Here is a 22,761-nt window from a genome sequence, read left to right on the forward strand (position 1 = left end):
AACGTGAGCTTTTAAATGATAACATATTAAATAAAATTCAAATGTAATGTTTATTGTGCGATCCAGGAAATATTAAAACATTCGCTTCTATATTACACCTGGGAAATTATGAACATGGGAATGAGTGCGGTAATTATTGTACGGTAAAATTAAAGTTCCAAGTCAATGTACCAGAAGCATTGTCCCTCTTAGTACATTCCCGGTGTTCAATATCATGAATAAAGCGAAACGTGAAGTGTGATCATCAACTTCACATAATATGTACGTACCAAAATCAGCATACTGTTTGTTATAAATATTATAATCGTCCCTCTCTTATACTTTTGTCAATTCAGATAAAAAATTAAACTCTTTTATTTTGATCCAGACAGTCCAGAGTTTTGATTAGACGGTGCCGTGTAAAGTAACGATTTCAATCACCAAAGTTCTTTTTGCTTTCATGTTCACAAAATGGCGGCAAAATATTGCCTACATGAGGGGAATGGTGGGGTCAATGGTGGAAGCTCTAATCTCTGCAGGGATCGTTCGGATTAATTGTTCGGATTGCCGTCTTTGTTACTTGTTACGAAGTTTTTATTGTTAGATGTTACGTAAAGCACTAAACAAACTGGCCATCTTGAATGTTCGAGCACAATATACAAGAAAAAGAAAATTAATTAAAGAACTTTTAAATTTACGTTCTTTAAAATTACAGAATACGTCGAAATTCAAAACTTCTTATTAACAACCGTTTTTACGCTCCACTTTATTTTGAAATTAAAAATCTGCTATTTGATATCTGACACCGATTACAATTTAATTTTAAAAGTCGCGTGTGTAAGCATTAATTAAGAGAAAAAGTTCGTTTAACGGCACAATGGTCGTCCGTCAATACGGGCAACATAATTGTATACGTGGGCATAAAAATCCGTCAAATCAAATCCCTCCCTAATAGGGAGGGCGCGTTACTAATTAAAATAAAATTGTTAAAATAGAGAACGTAGCGCGCTCGCTCTGGCCTAACTTTTAACGAGGATATATTTGGTTTCGACTAACCCTTTGGTGATTTTACTATGGAGTCTGGGTGCAAATAACTCAGTAATTACCTTCAAGAACTTTAGCTTAGTGAAATATACCTATTACATTGTGTATTTGGATTCATACAATGTTGATGTTCATCAGCTTTTATTCGAGATATTTGACATTAAGTATTCATTTTTAACCAATATTAACTATATATATTTGATTTGTTCTAGATAACAGACAGCAAAATGATGGACTGCCTGTGTCCAGCGACACGTACGCTGGCCTGCCGTGTGGTTTTGTTGGACGAAAGAGAATTGATGCATGAGATACAGGTACAGATACAGACACATATTTTTTTAATTTATTTATCATAAGTCTAAACTATTGTTTTCAAAAGGAAAATATATAACTGGTTTACAGGATTGAATTCGAAGTAACTATTTACTTAAATCATTTCATAATATAAATGATGATTGTTTTGTGTTTTGATATGTTAAAAAATGATTTTATACATACCAAAAGTTGTTTTGAAAAAAGTATTATTTAATAACTTTATTTGAAAGCCGACCTCAGTCAGAGACGGACGTCCCGACGGACTCGAATGTGACGGTCTTTTCAATTTCACGGGATGATGAAACAACGCATGGATTTTTCTCCATTTCTATTCGCAGTTTTGAAGTGCAGCTATTCCGCGACGAATTATTTGAAGTACACCCAGGGGCTCAAGAAAGGTCTTTTATATGCGGATCTCGGGTCCAAGGTGCGGGCGATGAATTCACTGAATCGTACGTCGACTCTATGAATATTAAATTCTATTTGGCTGGCATTGTCGTCGCGCGGTGAATGTAGGAGTGATATCCGAGTGCGCGAGGCCTTCGAACGCTGTATCCTTACACACGCGTTTTATTCATAACATCATTGATTTGTCAACCACTGTTTTCGCAGAGTATGCATCACTACTCTATGAACTGTCAATAAAATGTTTTTTATTGAATGCTGAATTAATATTACTTTTATACAGAAAGTACTATGTATAAAATATATAGTTTCTAAATGATTAAAAGGAAATTTATTAGCAGTAAATTTATTGTATAAATAAAGTTCTTTTGTTAATACTACTATTGGTGAACCAAAAGATCCGAGGCAAAATATTTCTCTTAACTGTCAAAGTTTTGACGATTTTTTTTTATTCAAATTAATTGTGTCATGAAATTTTCTGTGAATTATAAAATTACGATTTTTTGTTCAACAATATTACATCTATCAAGGGAGAAACTTATATGGAATTGATGTAATATTTGAAGACCGGCTGTATACATCTCCTGTCAGAAGTGAGCTTCAAAGGCGTTAAGAACTAAATTGTATTTTGTAAGGAATCATATATTCGTATAAGGGACGAGAAAAATACTGCGAACACTTTATTTGCTTTGAAATCGAAACGAAACTTGTTCGTCAACCAAATTCCTTAGATAGGGACATTGAAGCTAGAATCGTTCAATTTGGGTAAAGTGGAAGCGACGACAGTTCGACATTTTCAGCTAAATTGTATGGTTATTTCAAATAAATCGTCGTCCTTTCTTACAGCTTTCCCGTCTACAAAGGGACATTTGTCTCAAACGGATCCGGTGATAACTTTTGTTCTTTCACATAACTAATAAATAAAGATTTATTTGTTCCAAAGAGCACTTTCCATACCAAAGTACGAGATTGATTGCATTGGGTGACAAATATCAAATATTAAATGGGCCCTATCTATGTTGAAAAACAATTAATTGAACTGCTTTATTACTTGTGAGCTGTTTGATTTATGTTTTTAATTTAATGTTATTGAATTACTAACCTCGCAGTACGTGGAATTGGGAATGTGATTATGTATTTTGTGACATTATATCCAAGTGTGATTACTTTGTTCACTTTAACCACATAAAAATTGGCTTTGAATATAAATGATGTATAGACCATTAAATAGAATTTGAGACAAACTTTCGATTGATGAGAAAGCGTTGTATCTGTTCCTTTAGTCAAAGTCAATCTTATAAATGTTTTATTTTTTTTAGAACTATAGATATTATAATACCTAATTTTTAATACTTAAGAGATGAAGTACGAATTGGTCCGCAATTTGAGATCAAAGAAGTGGTGGAGCATTATAAAGAATATTGTCGCAGTAAATTGAGTCGACATTGTGGAAGGCGTCTCACGCTCTGTAACTTAGATACATTTCCTGACTTAGTTCTACTTTATTGATAGCGTCTTTAATGCCTGTTGCACGGTCATCATGCTGTTCAGTGTTCCGAACCTTCTATTCTCAGACAATTCGTTAAAACAATAGTGTAATGAATAGCTTTTGAAACTTTACCGGAAAAAATTACTGTTCTGTGCATTGTTCTTTCTTAGGGTGGAAGGAATTTACGATGGGGAGGTTTTTATGATATAATTCTGTTCTAAAAGAAAGTAACCATTCATATTACTAAAAATAATTATGGGCATTAAATGTACACAAATAATTAAACTCATTGTTCAAATTGTACGTCATTATGAAAATTACAGAGCAATTGAAAGATAACTGAATTGAATGTCATTTATTTGTTGCTCAACGACACATGCGTTACTAAATATAATTAACGTGCGTTGTGTCACAAAAAGATTGAAAATTAAATATCACTATTGCTTGCTGTTTGTATTGCATTAGGAGGCGAATAGCGATAGCCGGCAAATGTTCGTATAGTCTGCATGCCTACGCATTGCAATTGCTGTTAGATTATCAAAACGTTTCTTATTTTTTTGAAACGAACGAAACTCGCTGGGAGCAAACGGGCTCTGTTATTAAATCATTTATTATTCAGCTCGACGAACTGTTTCGCAATTCCCACAAACTTGCATACTCCATAACATGATGTAGCCATGTGATCTGTTTTTGTTATTTACATTACATTCAGTTACCTGCTGTCGATGATTTCAAATTAACAAAAACAGTTTTATTGATACATGAAAATTTATACATTCAGTGAATCGTATCGAAATTTAATTAGTTTTGGCATTTCTAATTGATTGCAGTTATACGGGTCTATACATTTTATTTGTATAATTTGTGAATGCATTACATTTTATTGAAGAACCTTATATTTAAGTGTGTGTAATGTATAATGAAAAACTATAAATAAATTTATTGTACTATTGTTTTGTTTGTTTAAAAGCGGGTTTTAAACACAAATAAAAGGTTTAAATAAAAAAAAATATGTTAAATCATAAAATATAACCAGATTTGCATAATTCGATAACTAAACAAGTCCAATTTAAATAACTATCGAAATAAAGGTCTAATCATTAAATCTTCAAAGTCTCACGCATCTCATGCGGAATCCTGTGTCAGCTAACCCTGTCATTATATTGCCAATACCACATCATCGACTACTGGTCTTACAAGTATTGCGTGCGAATTAGCTTGATAGTGGAAAGCTTGGTATCGAGAAATGCTAATTGCTTACAGTAAATTGCCGTGGGATATCGATGGGAGTAAGATTTTTTAGTTCCTTTTAAGTTTTCATAATAGTCTTAAAATTATAACTGTAAGTGTAAAAAATGTAATTACAATGAACCTAACTTTTGAACGAATGCAGAGCCCACTGGCTCGACATAGGCCTTGAAGAAAATGACCTTCTAGTTGCGTTCGGTTAGATAGATTCAGACAATAGCTGTGATCTAGTATCTACAGCCCAAACGTGGGCTTCACTTTCCGGGATGTTGATGTAGTTGGTGACCTTCTGTCCTGCATTAGCCCAAGTCCGTTTTGAGGTGTTGAGCGTGTTTCTTTAGCTTGGGGTCCAGGGAGACCTGAAGAAACGGTTCACCGCTGGCCGCTCTTTGGTACGTAGGGGATTCGAACCTAGATTGTAACAGTCCAAAGCCCTACGGTTGTTCGCTGTGCCGGAGAAAAAGATCGGAGTGGAACCTAGTTTGCAACCGCGGTAGGATTCAGGGTCCCTTAAGTGCCTCGTGCCAGCCCAACACAAAACTCGACTCACGAAGCCACGTTACCAAGTTCCGTAAAGAAAAGATATACAACTCGACGAAATACATAAAGCTGTCCTATGGGACTACTATACTATGGTATTGCTGCGAACTCCGTCCCGAAGCTAGAGATTCATTAATAAAGAAAGACGTCTTTAATCAAAGTCAAGTAAGCGTAGCTTTTGTCTTCTTTTGAAACGATCACTGGGATAGGAAACTCTCACTTTTCACTTCTCTTATCTAATACATTAGTTAACCTCAACGTTGCAAAGACAATGCCTCTGCTGGAAGGTTCGAATCTTACACACATCATTATATGACCGGCCCAACTCGTACATATTTTGCGTACGCCAGCATTTTGCGATTGGATGACGGCATGTTTTTCACTTTTCCTGATGGTGACATATTTTCAATGATGTCTTAAATTGAGGTCGGGAGTCCTAAAAAAACTTTGGGACAGGTGTAACTCCCTGAGACTCCTTGATTCCAAAACTTCAAGCATAGATCCTTAATGGGCCACTCACCACCCTTGACGAACTTGTTATAGTCAATAGGGCTGACAGCTATAACAAGACGAAGAAATTATGAATGAAGGAATTTCAAAAACACTTTTGTTTATTAAGCAGGAATTTTAGCGTGTAAGTGGTCAATGCAGTGTAATATTAGACACCTACACTATTGAAATACAGGAACCGTAATTGCGTCGCCACTTTAATTCTTAGGAGAGAAGTGCTCGTATGACTGTAATTATGATGGCGTTAATTCTTAGTTGGGAAAATGACAGTTTTTTTGTACCTATGACTTTCTGACATTCTGAAAGCGTTTTATCCTAAAGATACATAATATACTACTGTATATAAAATTATGTTGTTTACAAGAAGCATATTGCATTAAAATATCTTGTAAATGAAAGGTCGACTAACATTTTTAAGGTAAAGTCTATTGAGTAGCAATGTTATCTTTTCCGTTGGAATTCTTCACTCCCCAGACGTCTATGTATGACCGCCAGAGGGTTATTATACTGTGATGTAATAATATACACATTTACGTCTACGAAATTAACCCTTAATTTGACTACATGACATTGTTTCTTGCCTTTGATGAGTCGGGGTCCATGAGATGTTTGCTATGTTTCGTTTCTCTTAGGGATATTAATGTATCGACCTTAACAGTCTATATACTGCCTTATTTTGAGATTCTGTTGATTTAGAAGCAGTAAAACAGAATATGTTTCATATTTCACGCTTCTAAAGAAATATATTAACAGACGCTCAACCCCGCAGATTTTGTGTTACTTTTTCAAGATTTCTTCTATAATTGTAGAATGAAAATTATAGTGAATTTTTAATTCTATACTTTCTTTTTAAATTTTAATTTAATTATTACTTCAACAGTGATTTTTAAAGATAATTTTGCATTTTATTCACAGGACAATAACACAGGACAAGCACTACTGGATGTTGTATTCAGGCACCTTGATTTGCTGGAAACGGCATACTTCGGGCTTCGATACGTAGATCCAGACAACCAGACGGTAAGATCTTATTTATTGTAGAGTGTTAAATAGATTTATTTCACTTACTACAACATCCTTGCCATAATTTCTTTAGATTCTTATTATACCGGCGTTTGCTGTGTGATTATACGTCTTCGATTTGTAATGAGTCGAAGTTGAAATAATTGTGGATGTTAAAACGAATAGTTAGATTAAAAGCGTTTAATTATATTAGAGTCTGGTAAAACAGTAACTTGCTGTACAGGATCTAAATGAAGTGAGATGATGTATAATGAAGTTATTAGGCAGTTTTATAATTTATTTTTATAAAAATGAATTAAGGCTTAGATGTTGCTTTCGGAATTATAAGATTTATGTATCTAATTTAAGTTGATTCCTTATATCTGTATTTTTTTCTTAATATGTTTAAAAATTGTTTTCTTTTTCATCCAAATAGGGATACATTTTGAAAAGCTCCAAACAGAGATATTTATTTTATGCTAAATGTAATTCAATGCAAATTTTGTGTCACAGTTTTCCATATGGCTCTTTAGTTTCTGCTATGAAATATAACTATCATCATATTTTATCTTGTACAACTGCCATTATAAGCGGTTTTACAGCACCAAATACTAATGACAACAGAAACATGTAAAACGAATTTGATATAGAGAGTTTGCGTTTTGTGCACAGTAAACAACAACATGCACTTGAAACAGTTAAATTACTGTAAAAATTATGTTTATAAAAAATAAAATATTTAATAAAATGTTGTCCTTTAACCCCAACAGAAAATTGAACCCATTCCAATTTCATCCTACATAAGGTATTTTCAAAACGAAACAAAATTAATCATATGTTATCCTAACATTATTTTATAAACAGCACTGGCTCGATGCTGGAAAACGACTACGCCGTCAATTGCGTGGCTCCGACACGCACACTTTCTACTTTGGCGTCAAGTTCTACGCCTCCGATCCCTGCAAACTCTTGGAGGAAATTACTCGGTACGTTTGTATTAATAATTGTATAAGTAATGTGAGAAATATCTGTTATTATAATCTCTGACAAAATATTTTATTTTACTTTGAAAGTCTTTTTACTTTGAAAGTTTCAATAGTGTTTTAATTAAGTGTTGAAATACTCAAGTAACGATAGTAACTTTACCCGAGCTTCTTGGATTTTTTTAAATTTAATTTAAAAACGTGTAATTATATGAATAAATGAATAAAAATTATGTTTAGAAAAGAGAATTCGTAGACTAACTGTTTATTTAATATCTCATGCGTTGTTTTATTAAAAAAAAAAATAGTTTCCGAAACCTTCCGTTTAGAGTCTGAATAATTTAAGACACATTAATTTGTCGCCATTTACTTTAAATGTATGTTTAATTATTATTAATTCCTCTTAGTTAAATCCAGTTTCGTTTACGTATGTCGGTTTATATTTTGCCATTTTGTATATGTGATATTACTTTTCAATTACGAGTAAGATCATAGTTTTATCTTTCAATATTTTCAATTTAGTACTTGACATTAATATTTTTAATGATTATATTTTCACTAGAATCCATTATATAAGTCTTAAATGAGTAAAGTATTAGGTTTCATTAATTATACTGCTCAAAATTATTGATCACATTAAAAGTATTCCTGTGATTAAGTATAGAAAAGGCAAAATCTTAGTAATATTATGAATGACATAGTTTGTGGGAATGTATTGATGTTTTATGCTCTTTTACATATTAATGCGGAGCTGATTTTGATTAAACTTTACAGGAATTTAGCTTACATAATAAGCTACAATTTATTCCGGAACTCTGTTTATTTAGGGTTTTCATTGGATCGAGATGTATTTCTTGTATGGTATACATGATATGATACAGGCCATAGATGTCGCTACCTTTTCATAACTATATCTATAGTTTTAAAATACCGTATGCATTTCTCTCGATACCCAATTTCAAAGTTCACGCGGACGAAGTTTCGGACAACAACTAGTAATATATCATAATCTAAGAACATATATATTGACATATATACATATACTGACATGTATATTTTGTTGTAACAAAAAACAGTAAAGAGGTCATGTCAGCAGAATGATATTACGTCCAAAGTGCGAATGTAAGATACAATAAAAAGCATCTGTGCTAACATACATCCCAAGGGTTGTGTCAGCGCCACAACGTTCTAGAAATTGTTTTACTTACGTTACCAACTATTTATATAAAATATATTGTCTGTCGCCGTCAGAGTAACATTCAGATGTCGCCAGTGATAAAGTCTGTATTGTTTGTTATAAAAATCTCAATTTTGGTTAAGCGTTTTGAAATATAATGAACATTTCTTTATCTTAAACTATATTTACGATATATTTTTCGTTTTTTGTCATGATATTGTCTTCACTGTTTAAAATTTCTTTTTTTTATAAAAAAGCGACTGTATAATCATAATCATGTTTATTGAGACGTTTTACAACGCTAAAAAATGTTGCAGAATAATGATGTCAGTTAAGATTATCGGTCCCTATAGACGGAGACTTCCTCAGTAGAAAGGAACGTCTCGCAAAACTTGGACACAATCCTATTCCATCACAAAGGATTTTCCCCTTTTGAAAGCACGAAGCGATTTTTTTTGAGTTACAGATCCTTATTAAAAAGTAAAGTCACTTGTTAAAATCGGTATACGATTGAAAGTACGTCGTTCTTTGCATTCACAGATATTTCTAGATTTTTTTACTTTACTGTCAATAGTCTAAGGGAAATTTTAATAGCAGTGTACACCTTTTTCATTATGCAAGTAAAAGAGCAAGTAGAACCTTTTGTATTTAAAAATATGTTATTATTTTGATTTTTCATTATTACAAAAATTTTAATGATACTGGTTTTTTTTTGTGTTTTTTATAAAAAGAGAGATGAAGGAATTAATTAAAACCGTGACATTATTTTGCATCACTTCAAAACGTTATATTATAAGTAACAAGCAATAGATATATATATGTAATGTATAGCACCATGCATTAAAATGTTACTTGGTTTTATTACAGTGTAAATTTTGATGTTCAGAAGGAAACTTAGAGTAGGGGAACAAAAGAGGTCTAGTACACTCGCAGTAAACCTACTGAGGTCGTAAACAGGCTAGCTATGAAGTTCTGAATGGATTTACCACGGTAATAGCATTACACCACTTACAGCTCTGCTATATGTGAATAATGAGAGTCGCAGATGCTTTCATTAAAAATAATTAGATGCTCTCATATCTTTACAAATAAATTAAGTACGGAACCAATCTTCTATAATATTAATTTGTCAATAGAAACTTAACTTGAAGTATTTTAGGATTATTTTTTTTACAGGGACATCTGATCTTGGGGATAGCGAAATTTATTAAAATTTCTTTGTAACATTGTCGTAGCGAATCCCCGTGACACCCGTCTCTTATGACGTGGCAACGTAAACTGTCCTCCCTCCCCTAAATCCTCCGATTTATACTCGTAATATCTTTGAAAATCTTTACTGTGATGGTCTTTTAATATTTAATTTCCTTTAAGGGCTACGCTCCCTATAACGCTTTTACTTATCTTACTTCGTCGCTTAGGGAAAAATTATAAAGAAACTCAGCAAATTATTAAATATTCAGACAGTTTTATACAAACGGCATAAAGGGTTCATATACAAAGCGTTTATATTTTATGTTGAGTTGCAATGGTTCAATAGAATAAATATACTTAATAAGGCTTCCATTTGTTCAGGTACCAGTTATTCTTGCAGCTAAAACAAGACGTATTACGAGGTCGTCTTCCAGTCAACTTCGAGCTAGCCGCCGAACTCGCAGCATATGTATTACAGTGTAAGTAATTCTTTCATTGTTCTATCCATTGAAAATACACTAGTAATAAATATACATACATATTATGAAACCATACGGTGTAATCAAAAAAAGTTCTTAACAATAGTAAATAGAAGTACTTAAATTTATGAAAATTTAATTAAATTACAGCGGTACATTCAAATTTTATAGTATGTTTTAAATAGGATTATGTGAACAATAGTGAGATTCCAAATTGCACAATGTTTCATAAGGGTTCATTCTCTCGCTAAGTAGAGTGCCTCTGAAGACTTGTAAAGAATTTATATATTAAAAATCATGCTGTGACGTATAAATACTATTTATGTAGTCATTAAATTAAATTTGTTTTATATGAGCAAAGAGTGTATTAGCTGAAAAATAGTTGCAGTGTAACACGAGCCATTTTTCAATAAGAAGTTACGACAACAAAGTTAGTCAAAAGTTACAACAAGAAAATGCACTTTGCCAATAGATAGGAATGCTTCTTCAAAGGAAGCTATTGAATAAAACTTATTTTTTTTTTAATTATAGGGTAGGTATAGTATGAGTAGATATAGAAAAAGGTTTAATCAACAAAATGATTTGTTGTTATTACCGTTGTCAGGGTTATTATAAAATTTGTTTTATGTAAACGCTTTATACTTATTTGGTACAACCCTATTCAGCAAAATATTTTAAATTCTTATAGGGGAATTTATTTGATAAAGTTTAAAAATTATTATATGCCCGAAATGCATATTTTTTGTCATAGATTTTTCTAGTTTATACATAACTTTTACAAACTAGGAATTTTATGAAATGTTTTTTCTGAGCAATATGTTTGACAAATCAAACTGAAAGTGCCATGGCATTCCGCGGCTAGTTTTGATTTAGAACTTTTATTTTGCTGTACTTGAGTGGGTCCTGCAATAATATATTCTTTGTGGCTTTGATTGCCTTTGCTTTGTATGTTTAGAAAGTTAGGTATTTTGTACCAATCTGTAATTTTAACTATTTGATGCATTAAAAGTTAAATTTAATTTAGAACCAAATATTTTAAAATATTCTACTCATGTACACGAATTTCAACACTGACATGTTTCAAACTAAAAACAAGTTTAAATCGAGAACAAAATTAAAGCTAAAGTTATTAAGTCTAGCGAAGAGTTTATTTCGTTATTAAGCTCTTTGTACCTTACAAAAAAATAATGTAACAATCTGTTCAACATTCCGTGTCATAATTGTGCCGCACACGCAATGGAAATGAACAGAATTGGTCCAATGGGACGTTGACCCACAGCCGGAGGCTCTGCCTAAAAATTAAAAACCCCAATTACACCGGTAAAACTATCCAGTCAGTATAAAGCTTGAACTACGTTGATATAAATCGATATTCGTAAAAAAAAAAAATTTTATCATGAGGTATGTGAATATTTTACATTAAATATTGACAAATTTTGATTTTGTCGCTTTTTAGAAATGACTAATGCATGTTAGTATAAAAAACTGGATTGTCGATTTAACAATTCACGCAATTGGCTCCATTGTCCGAACAACTATCGACTATTGAGTCTGGAGCATTCATCCGGCAATCGCAGGCACAACCATTGTTAACGCTATATTTCATTGTGAGCTATGGAGAGGAACAGATACTTAGGCAAACCTAAGTTAAATGAAATCCCTTTTTATTACGGGATAAAGAAAACAGATTAACGAGATTCTTTAATTTAATTATATTTTTGTAATGATTTACTGAATAAAAATATTTAAAAAAATATACAAGGGACTATGTTCTTAATATGAAAACTAGGTATTTGAAATAAACAGATCTCTTTTCACACGAGGTAAGGAAAAACTCATTTCTTAATTTTGAGATTACATGAAAAAAATATATGTGCTAGATAGTATCGAAGAAACAAGAGAGGCCTTAAGAAGTATTTACGTTACTAACTTACTACTACTAACTTACACTTGATCGGCTTCTTAAGAAGCAAATCATGTCTAAATAACTTCCTGTGCCTTTTGTCTATGATTGCATGATTTGGTGCCGCCAAAAAAGATATTAAAATTTAAGAGTATGTTTTATGAAGAATTAAGGAATATTAATTTCATTCTTTTATATTTAAATTTGTATCTATTTCAAACGGAGAAAGAATTTATGTTTTTCTTCTCTTTGAAAAATCTCATTGACAGCTAATTAATTAATTATCAGCCTGATTTAGTGTATCATTTACAATCAAATATAATAAACTATATGAATTTTGCGTATAATTAATTAATAAATTGAAATTAAGATATAAAACAAAATGGACTTAAATTAAACTAAAAAAATGTTTAAGCTCATTAAAAGTAACTCATGTCCCTTTTTAATGATGAAAAGTCTTTTCCAATACATCTATTTTTTAATAATCTTCTTACAAAGAAAAAAAAAACATCTATTACTTTGATAGATTAAAATAAAGTTTTATTTGACTTAATAAGTATTAAAAACACGAAAATGTTAACAAAAGATCTCGATGGTTATATAAAAGCGCTTTCCGTCCCGAGTCGTTGATATTTAGGTTCGGTGGGAGAGGTATAATATCAATGCCTTATTCAAGAGGTAAATGAGCCATCAGCGGCGAGGCATCGTTTGCATCTAATCTCGTCTACATCAGGCCCCTGGGGCCCGGGGGACACATATCAACGGTGAAATGCGAGGCCATACGAAATTACCGCACCGTCGCACCATTGGACAAATGAAAGTCATGAGCATAGCCAATATCTTTTGTGAATACAATTGTTAGCAAGAATGTAGGTGTTCTACGTTGTAGTTGAAATTCTTGTATTTGATTTTTAAATTTGAAGAATTATGTAAGTTCAGATTACAATATTCTATGACAAAGCGTAAAAGACTTGTTTTCTAAAACTCGATCCTTAAAGTTTTTAAGAAGAGCGTGCAACGGCATACAATTTGTCACTGCTAGGGGCTATCTATCTCTGACGGCTGTTGGCGAAGTCGTTTTATGTAGGAAAGTATCTATAAGACAGACAATGGCCCCTCGCAACAAGTTAGTTCGTGAAACACTCTTACATCATCAATAAGATTGGTGATCGTTTAAAATGTCTGAAAAAGATAATGTCTTAATACGCGCCCATTTAGTTTTGCAGGACAACCAGTGTTTATGTTGGATGTAATCTGAAAACACAAAAAAAAACAAGTCTTTTTGTTGGACGAAACGATGTTATTACTAAGCTGAATTTAAATAAGTATCTCTTGTAATCCAAAGTGATCCTGACTGAGTGGAAATTGTTTTATATTTTCTTTTCGTCATTTCTGTATCCCTCACTTTATTATGTTTTATTAATATTCTTCCTTTGACACGTCTTAATTCTAACATCAACATGAAATTTAATTTACAGCCATTTGCTTGTTTCCTGTGTAGACAATTTGAGTGAACAAAAAATTCCGTAGACTAATTAACAACCGGGTTTGCTCTATACATTTAATTTAGCATGCTGTAAAATGTTTTATGTCACATAATGTGAATTTAGGGCTGCATTAGCTGTGGTAAATATAATATTCTTCGAGAAAGTAGTTTTTTAATCTGTTCATTAAAAGTGCACCATAATAATGCATTTAAACTTGAAACATCACTTCTTTTAAGTGTATTAATTTACCTTTTAAAATTTGCCAAAATAAGTATTAATTCATGTCTCTTTGTTAATACATTTTAGGTTTGCTTCATGTCCTGTAATAAAGCAATTTCTTACAAGGCAAGTATCATCTCTATAACGATAAATTTATAAATTTTACAAGTTAAATATTAGTGTATTCATATTTAGAGAGTTTACATTAAGATTGCTTTGTGTAAACAGTTCCGAAAGTGCTGTATCGATTTGGTCCGATATTACGATCGTTACGCCGTCCAGAGATCAGGTACTTAATACGTAAATGGAAATTTTGATGAAAACCACTGTTTGATACGCTATGATGTTTCATAAAGTAACCGAATTCATATATAAAAGTTTTATCTGATGTTGAAATTTTAACATTATTTGAATGTGAGTTGATTTAGCCTTTGCATATAAATTCTAAGTTGTTGCTGTATATTGTTCATATTGTTCCATTCAAAGAGACCATAAACAGAGGCAGTGATGTTTGAATTTATCGCAGTCCTGGACAATGTTCAAAAATTATGAATAAATAATGTCGAAAGCGAACAAAGCATTGTGAGTTTAATTTAATATAATAAACATGAACTTAATGTTTGCGTATTGTATGAGATACTTGTGATAATATTAGAAAATAATGTATGAAATATTTATCTACATATGTTTTCTTCGAGTGTAGCAGATGTTGCGATTTCCGACGGCAAAAGAAAAAGATATACGACGGGAAATGACTGTCAGCTTCGTTCGCTTCAAATTTTTTTCTATGTTCCTAACATGGGATACGTTTAATTTTCTCTTCACATAGTTTCTTTATAATTAGCTCAGTGATCTCTTTATCTTTATATAGTAATGTTGAAATATTGCTAACATTCTAAATAAACGCATGTTTGTTGACGTAAAAGGGTCTTTGTTTGCCTATTAAGACCCTTATTACAGCTTTTGTTTACTTGTCATTCCTAATATTTATTTAGGCCACGTATCCAACCGTCTTAACTAAATTAATTACAATTTGTTAAAGATAGGGACAGCATTGTAATCGCACTGCCAAATAGATGTTATACACGTCTCATAACGTAATTGTTCCTTGCATATTAATATGAATATATTAAGGAAAGTTGTAAACTTTTCGGCAGCTTTCCGTCCACACGGATGGTATAGCCAAATTAAAGTTATTATTTACTGTTTATATGACTTCGTTAATATTTTAAAGCAATTGAAAATATTTGTCATCTTCATTATAATTCAAGGAGACAATACTGAAGTTCTTAATTGATGTAGATTCTGTATAAGTATTTCTTTATGTACAGCGGAATTAGGTGACTATGATCCCCGTCGACATACACTTGGCTACGTGTCAGAATTTAGGCTGCTTGCTCATCAAACACCTGAATTCGAAGGAAGAGCTGCGGATATACACAGAACACTCACGTAAGTAACGGTTAATTAATTTATTTATTATTAATACACCTATATATGTTGTATTCAAAAACAAAAATCCCATTATAATAATATTGCACTGTTTTCTGATGAGCTATTTCTTAATATCAGGATGTATACCTTTTCGTTTAGTTTGTAACATAGCAATTTAAAATGTATTTATTCTCTATGCCAATTTAAGTTATAACATTATTATTGGAAGATTAAAAACAAAGTTTACTGGTTTCTCGTTTAACTGTCTTACTTAGGCCGCTTTATGTTACAGAGGTATATCACCAGCACAAGCGGAACTTAGTTACTTAGATAAAGTGAAATGGCTTGACATGTATGGTGTTGATCTTCATCCTGTTCTGGTAAATGTTTGACTATTCTCTGTGTTCATTTCGCTTGTTTTGTTATTCTGTGTTAACGACAACACTTTATTTAATGCAGGGCGAAGACAGCGTTGAGTACTTCTTGGGACTAGCGCCAAGTGGCCTGTTGCTCTTACGTGGAAAACATACAGTCGCTACCTATTACTGGCCGCGTGTATCAAAACTTTATTACAAAGGACGATATTTCATGATACGCGTAGCAGATAAAAATGTAAGAAACTATACAAAAAAATGACATAAAAATACACACTTATAGTAGCAAGATTTCGAATGTGACATGGCCTCATTTTTGAACGATTTAGATCGTTGGTCTTGATAAGCCACTGTGAATAGTTCTGTGTGATGGAGTTCGTCTTGGACTGTCTCCTTGAAAGACATTCGTAGGCATGCAATTACAGATAAGTCGTATCAAAATGAACGCAGTATTTACCGCACTCTTGACTAGTAATGATAACATGTGGCTTACTTCCCTGCTCGGCTTGCAGTCACTTGCCCCTATTCGTAAACCTTTGAAGTGACTTCAAATTAGGGACGGGCGTTGAAAATTGTTTCAATATATTTTGCTTAAAAAATGAACATTGATCAAAGGAAGTGCCGTAAGATTGCTTTTTCATTTGATAATAATCTCATTATATATGCGAGAATTTCACCCCGGGGTTATATTTTTTATGGTATCATAAAATTTATATAATCTTATGATTTTGTGTATAGGAAAAAGGGCTTTGTAATATTATTCCCCTTTTTAATTACGCCGTAAATCGATTATGTTTTGCGATATTTTGTAATTTTATAAGTTAGTAACTTGAAGACTGTAAAAGAGACTAAGTGATAATAAAATGTTTTGCTTAAAATTTATTAATGGAAAAAAAATTAACACTCATTTAAAATGAGCTTAACTCTAACTACATACATATATGTGTTCCTTTTTATATACTCGATAAACTTAGTCTTCAATTAACAATCATAAATAAATTTTGAATTTCAAGAAAGTAGTTAGTCTGAAGAAGTTTGAATATAACAATAAGCCTAGAGATTATACCAAATTTTCCCTCACAACAATTTCATATAAAGCCAAATGCTACTTTGATTAGTTTTACTTCTCAAGACGAAAAGTTTTTAATTAAGGGATCTCTGAATATGACTATTTGATGGTGGTTTATTTGACTACGTAATTATCGTCTTTTTTTAGAATGACACGTCAACGTATGGTTTTGAATCCCCAACAAGAGCAGCCTGCCGGCATTTGTGGCGGTGTTGTTCTGATCATCATACTTTCTTTCGCTTACAACAAACATCACCTGCATCAGCAGATATATTTGCATTAGGTTCAAGACTGAGAAATAGGTATTTTGTGCATATAATTTTTTTAAATAAATAATTGATATGGGATATTAGAATTTTGTCATAGAAGGATTTTAGTGATCACTTCACCGTCTTTAGTTTATACACATATGTGTAAATTTGTTTATTAGGTTTGAATGTTGAGGTTTTTAATGAAATCTTTTATTATTTTCTAAAGTAGTCGAGCTGCAAGACCACGTCCTCCGCCTGCGTTCACGCGGACACCCTCTCGAAGGATTTCCCGTCCACTAACATCTTATTCTTCGTTACACGACGGTATGTTTTGTTTTTAGTAATTATTTCCTTTGTTATAACATCTCTCTAGACTTTAGACATTTTGTAATTGATCTTATTTAAAAGTGACAGGATAAAAAAAATAAAATATTTATGTTAAGTTGTTAATGTTCATTCATTTCAGTGTTTTTGCTATTAAATCCTTCAGTAAGTTAATTATATTACAGTGCCAAAGTTAGAAGATTTGAGAATAAAAGACTGCCCTCCTGAAGTTAAACAGCCTTCCTCAGTGCACCGCCCTAATTCGTGAGTGTGCTTAAAAATTATTTTGCTTTAAGAATTTTTTAAAATTTCTCTACCAGGTTTATTTTATGTTATATATTTTAATGCTCTGCAGTTGACAGCAAATTCTTATAACGTGATTTCAAATCGTAACTAATAATTGTAAAGGGCAGAGAACACCCTATTACGTAAACAAATATAGTTCCCGCAGTAGTATTTGGGGTTAAGTAGACATGTAAAAAAAATGTGGAACTGTCATCGAAAAATAAACGTTTAATTATACATTGTATTACCTCGGTAGGTTATTGGAAGAAAAAATATACGTATGTTTTTGAAATCCAATTAACAAATTACTTTATTTCAATAATCCAAGATTAGGATTAAAAAAATAATTTATACGTCAAATCAAAAGTAGGTAAATATAATTCACGTGCAAAACTTCTTTAGTTTTTAATTTATTAGTATATAAGCAGTTAGTTCATGTGTCTCTTACGAGCTTTCAACAAATTCTTTGTTATAAATGTCGATGTTTCACATTAGTATAAGCGGTGAAGGCCCTTGTGAGACTGTTGGTCCCGGCGGGTCACCTCGTTCAACTCGCTCGGCACCAACTCGACGTGGTCTATACTCGGCATCACCTACTACTCACAGGCCGCCACCAGTGCCAAGACACCGTTCAGCTTCAGTTGATTCTCAGAGTTCTAACGACTCGAGGTCCAACCGCAAGTAAGCTTCAGTGAACATCTTGATGACGTAATTTTTAAAATTCGTTATTGATTGTGGTATACTTAATGTTATTAGCATCGTTTACAATTGCAAATATCTTCTATTCTGCATTTCGTGACATTTCTGTATCAGACATAGGCACCGCTCTCGACGACAGCAGTCAGATGCAGAGAGTGAACTGTCCCGTGGCTCCGGACGCTCTGGGCGCAGACATCGCCGACACCGCTCTAGACACAAGCAGGAGTCCGGCTCAGAGAGAGATGATTCGCAACCAGACAACAAGTCAGTTTACCTATAAAAAAATCCTACCATAGAATCCGCTAAGGAGACTCGCATTCCCTTTTTTGTATTTTAATTAATATAAAGTTCATAATTGAAATGATATTAAAACGGTTGAAGAATATTGTTCTTATAATAATTTATACCAATTAGAAAAGGAATTAAGTTTCGAAGAAGCCAAGTTTTTCCGTTTATTAAAGCGGTAACTAAGACGAAAACTTAATTGATATCGTCTTTGAAGTTCCCTTTAGTAATGGTTTAAATATTTCAGGGAATACGAGCTTGTCGACTCGGAATCTCAATGGAAGGAAGTATTAAGACAGACGTCAGCTGGAGGCAGCGTGCAAGTAAGTACTTTTGTGGTAGAAAATAAATACCATCTTCATTTACTTCAGACAAAACTTCTAAAATGCTTGGAGAATAATTTACTACATTGTGATCACCATATTCTTTTTATATATTAGGTGGCAAATGTTCGTCGTTCACAAATGGAACCGGAGACAGGAACGCATCGATCGTCACACAGACCACGACGACATAAAAAACATAGGTACATGGTACTTACACATTGGGTACTTTTATTCGATCAATGTCCCAAAGATTTTCCAATAGTTAGTTAATAAAAGAAAAGTTTCCAATTATCTATATGATTTAGGTCAAGATCCCGTTCACCGAACGAAAAGAAGTGGCTACCAAATGAATTAAAGCAACACCTCGAATTCTCTCTAGTGGATACTACAGGAATGACTGAGGAACAGCTGAAGGAGATACCCTATACTGTTGTGCAAACGAGCCAGGCTCGGCACACCAAACTAAGGACTTCATCTAAACACAGACAGTATGTGATACTTCAATAAAGAAAAATTAGTACATGATAATAAAAACTTGTTCTTTGTGCTGTTTATTTAATATATCCATCCATATTAAAATAAAATAACGTAACCACTTTTCTATTTAAATACAAATAAACAAATTTCAGAGGACCGTGGATTTTTAATGATAATTTACTTAGTCCTTACATACGAACAATATTTTCTGAATTGACGTCATTACAATGTACTTAGGACGGATCACGGTTCACTTGCAAGACGGGAGAAGAGCTCTTCGTCACACAAAAGTGACCACGACAACCACAATCAAGGGTCTCTCAGATCGATATCAAGCACACTCAGCACACATAGAACTACCAATGAAAAACATGGAAGGTACTGATATAAACATTATTAAGGCATTGTTATTTATTGATAATTCCATGTTCATTATAGGAAACATTTTTTCATCGCTCTTAGTCCCCATATGAGTTATTGGTATTCTTTAAATATTCTTATAAGTTATATTTTAAAATTTGATGTTAGGAATTTAGGAGTTTCGTATTTTTTAGGCGTTTGTATCCAAACTATGATGATTCTGTTGGACGGATCGGTGAAGATTATTTAGCTAACAATGGATATAAAACTTCAGTGACGCCATTACCGCATAATAACAATCCGTATAGTCCAGTAACCAACAGCAATAGTAATAGTTCCAGCGGAGAATTGATAGGAAGCGCAAGGGTATCACACGAACATACAGATTCTGGATTAGGCGCTGACCAGGATTACGCGTATTCCTCTGAAAGGTAGGATTTTGCTTTCTCTCGAATTGCGTTATACTTGTCAACTGTTTCTAATACACCAAAATTTAAAATAATATTTAAAAAAATTAACAGATCCAGTGACAGTGCAAAATGCGGCGGTGGAAGTTCACAGGCCCCAGTGAGTAGGCAGTGGCGTGTTGGTGGGGGGAGTATAGGGGGTGCGGGGTGCGGCGCGGGCGCATTAACCCGTCGGCCGCCGGCCGCGCCGGGTCGCGCGCGTCTCTCCGTGTCCGGCAGCCAGAGGTCGCTGTTGTCGGTCGCGAGTGACAGCGCCACGTCACGCCGCCCGCGCGACCTCGCGCCCCGCTGCTATCCAAGCCCTGCGGACGATGGCTTTTCTCTCTTCGTGAGTGGGCGCTTCGCTTCTAACTTACTTCCGCGATCCGACTTCCCTTGTAGCCCGACTGTGTGTAAAACTATAAATAAATATATAGACAATCTGGTTTTTAAAGTAACGATTTTGAACCTTTTTGTTGTTCCTTATTCAACTATATATTCTACCAGTTTTGTATTCATGAAATATTTCAAAACGGAACTACGAGGGCTGTTGGAAACATATGCAGGTCCATAGCTGGGTTTTCCGAAAATAAAGCTATGTACAGAAAAATCTATAACGATGTGGGCAAATTATAACAGTAAAATGTCTTAATTTTTATACCATTGTCAGAAGATAAACAATGCACATATTTCACACAATATAAGTTCTTAGTAGATTTCATATTGTAGTTATTCATTAAGTTATCTAACTTCTCGGATATTTATAGATATTTCGATAATTTTGAACGTTAACTAAACTCTGCTTGCAGGGGCTTATGAGTGGTACATCTTTTAATTTAATTCTAAATAATTTAAAGTAAAACTGTCAGTTTCAATTTTAGAAGTAATGTTTTAATAAAACTTAATTCCGCTTTATATATATCATGTCTTATGCTTTGGGCTACATTTATAATACAAATGAATTTCAGTTATTTATTGGTATGTAACGGTGCACATGTAGTATTGAGCAAAAATGATTGGGATATACAGAGACATGCTAGCAACAACAACATAATGGGCGAGAGCGGATCTCTGGCGCGGCGGTACGCACGTCCGTCGAGGGAGTCGCGCGACTACAATGCGAACATCGCGCGCACGCACTCTCGTCTCGCTCATGCGCACGCGCACATGCGACATGACAACACACTCGACATTATATTAAAACCCCTGATAGAAAGCACGCAGTAAGTAAGGACGGATGATCATATGATGGTTTATGATCACATTTGTGTCGCAACTCGTAGCGGAATGCCGTAGCTGCACGATGATTTGTCCCTCTCTTGGTTGCTCGCGTCTTTGTTTTTGTATGTGCATGTTTATTTGGTGGTTTGTAGTTAAAAACTAACACATTGACTAACTTTGTTTATTTTTTTTTTATTGTGTTAATTTGTGTTTTGTGATTAATTTTGGTAAATTATTTATTTTGCTGTTTTAAACGATTGTAATATTTTTTAAATCCAAATGCTGTTATTATAGATGTATTTGATAAAATCCAGGTTACAGAGCAACTAAGTTCAGTGAAGGATGCTTCGAGTAGCTTGGACTCCGTGTTTCACTCGTCTTCTAGTAAGCCTCCCGGGGCTGCGGAGATGAGCACCGAACTATAAATCAACAATTAGAAGTTTTTCTAGACATACGAACAAGTTTCTATTTTACATGAAAATAGATATATTTGTATATATGTATATGTAAAAAGTTAGATTAAACTTTATTCCTGCTTAAATCGCGAATTTTATTAACCTCAATAGAGTGAATATTGAATGGCAGTCTTATTAAAACAAATGTAAAACACATTTTGTGCCAAAGAAGAATTCTTGCTACTAAAAGGGGACTATAAGGTCAACAAATTACCTTCATCAATTTTATATGAGGCTTTGTTTTCTTTTATCGACTGTTTTCTTAATAAATATCTTGGCCAAAAAATCTGGTAAAAACTTTTATAAAACAACGAAATAAAACTTTGTTTCACATTTTTTCAATAGTTAAACGTATAAAGACCAGTTTAAGAAAAGCTTTGCTTAACCGCTTAAATCTAATAATCTTTTACTGTTATTTAAAATTTATTATCAATTTATTTTCTGTAACTAACAGAAAATAGCAATGTATATGTAATACCTAATCTAAGTTAATAAATTCAGCTGAAGTGCTGAACTTAAGATTAATATTTTTATGTTCTAGTGTATGTGAAAAAAACTTTTCTAATTATCTTTATCCACTTTGACGGGTATTATGCGTTATTATAAAACGGACTTTTAAATAATATTTATAAGATGTAAATTGTTATGTGGTGAGAGATAAAAGAAATTCATCCCACGAGGCTGGTTATTACGTGCCCGTAATGAATTATATACATATTTAATAGGATAAGTTTTGTAGTCTTGTATTTATTGTTTCATCGAAGTGTATATTTTGGGTATATTT

At 32.9% G+C, this 22,761-nt stretch overlaps 1 protein-coding gene across 5 annotated transcripts in view; it reads left to right on the forward strand.

Moving 5' to 3' along the window:
• Window positions 1-22,063, forward strand: part of LOC116778907 (band 4.1-like protein 4) — a 30,538-nt gene extending 8,475 nt beyond the window's left edge. Inside the window, exons 2-21 of one of the 5 annotated variants that reach the window (XM_032672990.2) lie at window positions 1,236-1,337; window positions 6,446-6,550; window positions 7,397-7,518; window positions 10,265-10,362; window positions 15,303-15,423; window positions 15,698-15,785; window positions 15,865-16,017; window positions 16,996-17,150; window positions 17,326-17,423; window positions 17,609-17,687; window positions 18,204-18,389; window positions 18,522-18,671; window positions 18,940-19,015; window positions 19,133-19,218; window positions 19,324-19,506; window positions 19,733-19,873; window positions 20,050-20,286; window positions 20,377-20,650; window positions 21,331-21,524; window positions 21,837-22,063. In XM_032672990.2, coding sequence (XP_032528881.1) covers window positions 1,251-1,337; window positions 6,446-6,550; window positions 7,397-7,518; window positions 10,265-10,362; window positions 15,303-15,423; window positions 15,698-15,785; window positions 15,865-16,017; window positions 16,996-17,150; window positions 17,326-17,423; window positions 17,609-17,687; window positions 18,204-18,389; window positions 18,522-18,671; window positions 18,940-19,015; window positions 19,133-19,218; window positions 19,324-19,506; window positions 19,733-19,873; window positions 20,050-20,286; window positions 20,377-20,650; window positions 21,331-21,524; window positions 21,837-21,852 — 2,649 coding nt within the window. In that variant the 5' untranslated portion in view covers window positions 1,236-1,250 and the 3' untranslated portion in view covers window positions 21,853-22,063. The remainder of the gene's footprint in view (window positions 1-1,235; window positions 1,338-6,445; window positions 6,551-7,396; window positions 7,519-10,264; window positions 10,363-15,302; window positions 15,424-15,697; window positions 15,786-15,864; window positions 16,018-16,995; window positions 17,151-17,325; window positions 17,424-17,608; window positions 17,688-18,203; window positions 18,390-18,521; window positions 18,672-18,939; window positions 19,016-19,132; window positions 19,219-19,323; window positions 19,507-19,732; window positions 19,874-20,049; window positions 20,287-20,376; window positions 20,651-21,330; window positions 21,525-21,836) is intronic. The other 4 variants (XM_061529885.1, XM_061529883.1, XM_061529884.1 and 1 more) reach the window with 4 other exon arrangements.
• Window positions 22,064-22,761: the final 698 nt, after the last annotated feature.

This window comes from Danaus plexippus, chromosome 6, assembly GCF_018135715.1.
Source record: "Danaus plexippus chromosome 6, MEX_DaPlex, whole genome shotgun sequence".
In the NCBI taxonomy this organism is placed as follows: Eukaryota; Metazoa; Arthropoda; class Insecta; order Lepidoptera; family Nymphalidae; genus Danaus; species Danaus plexippus.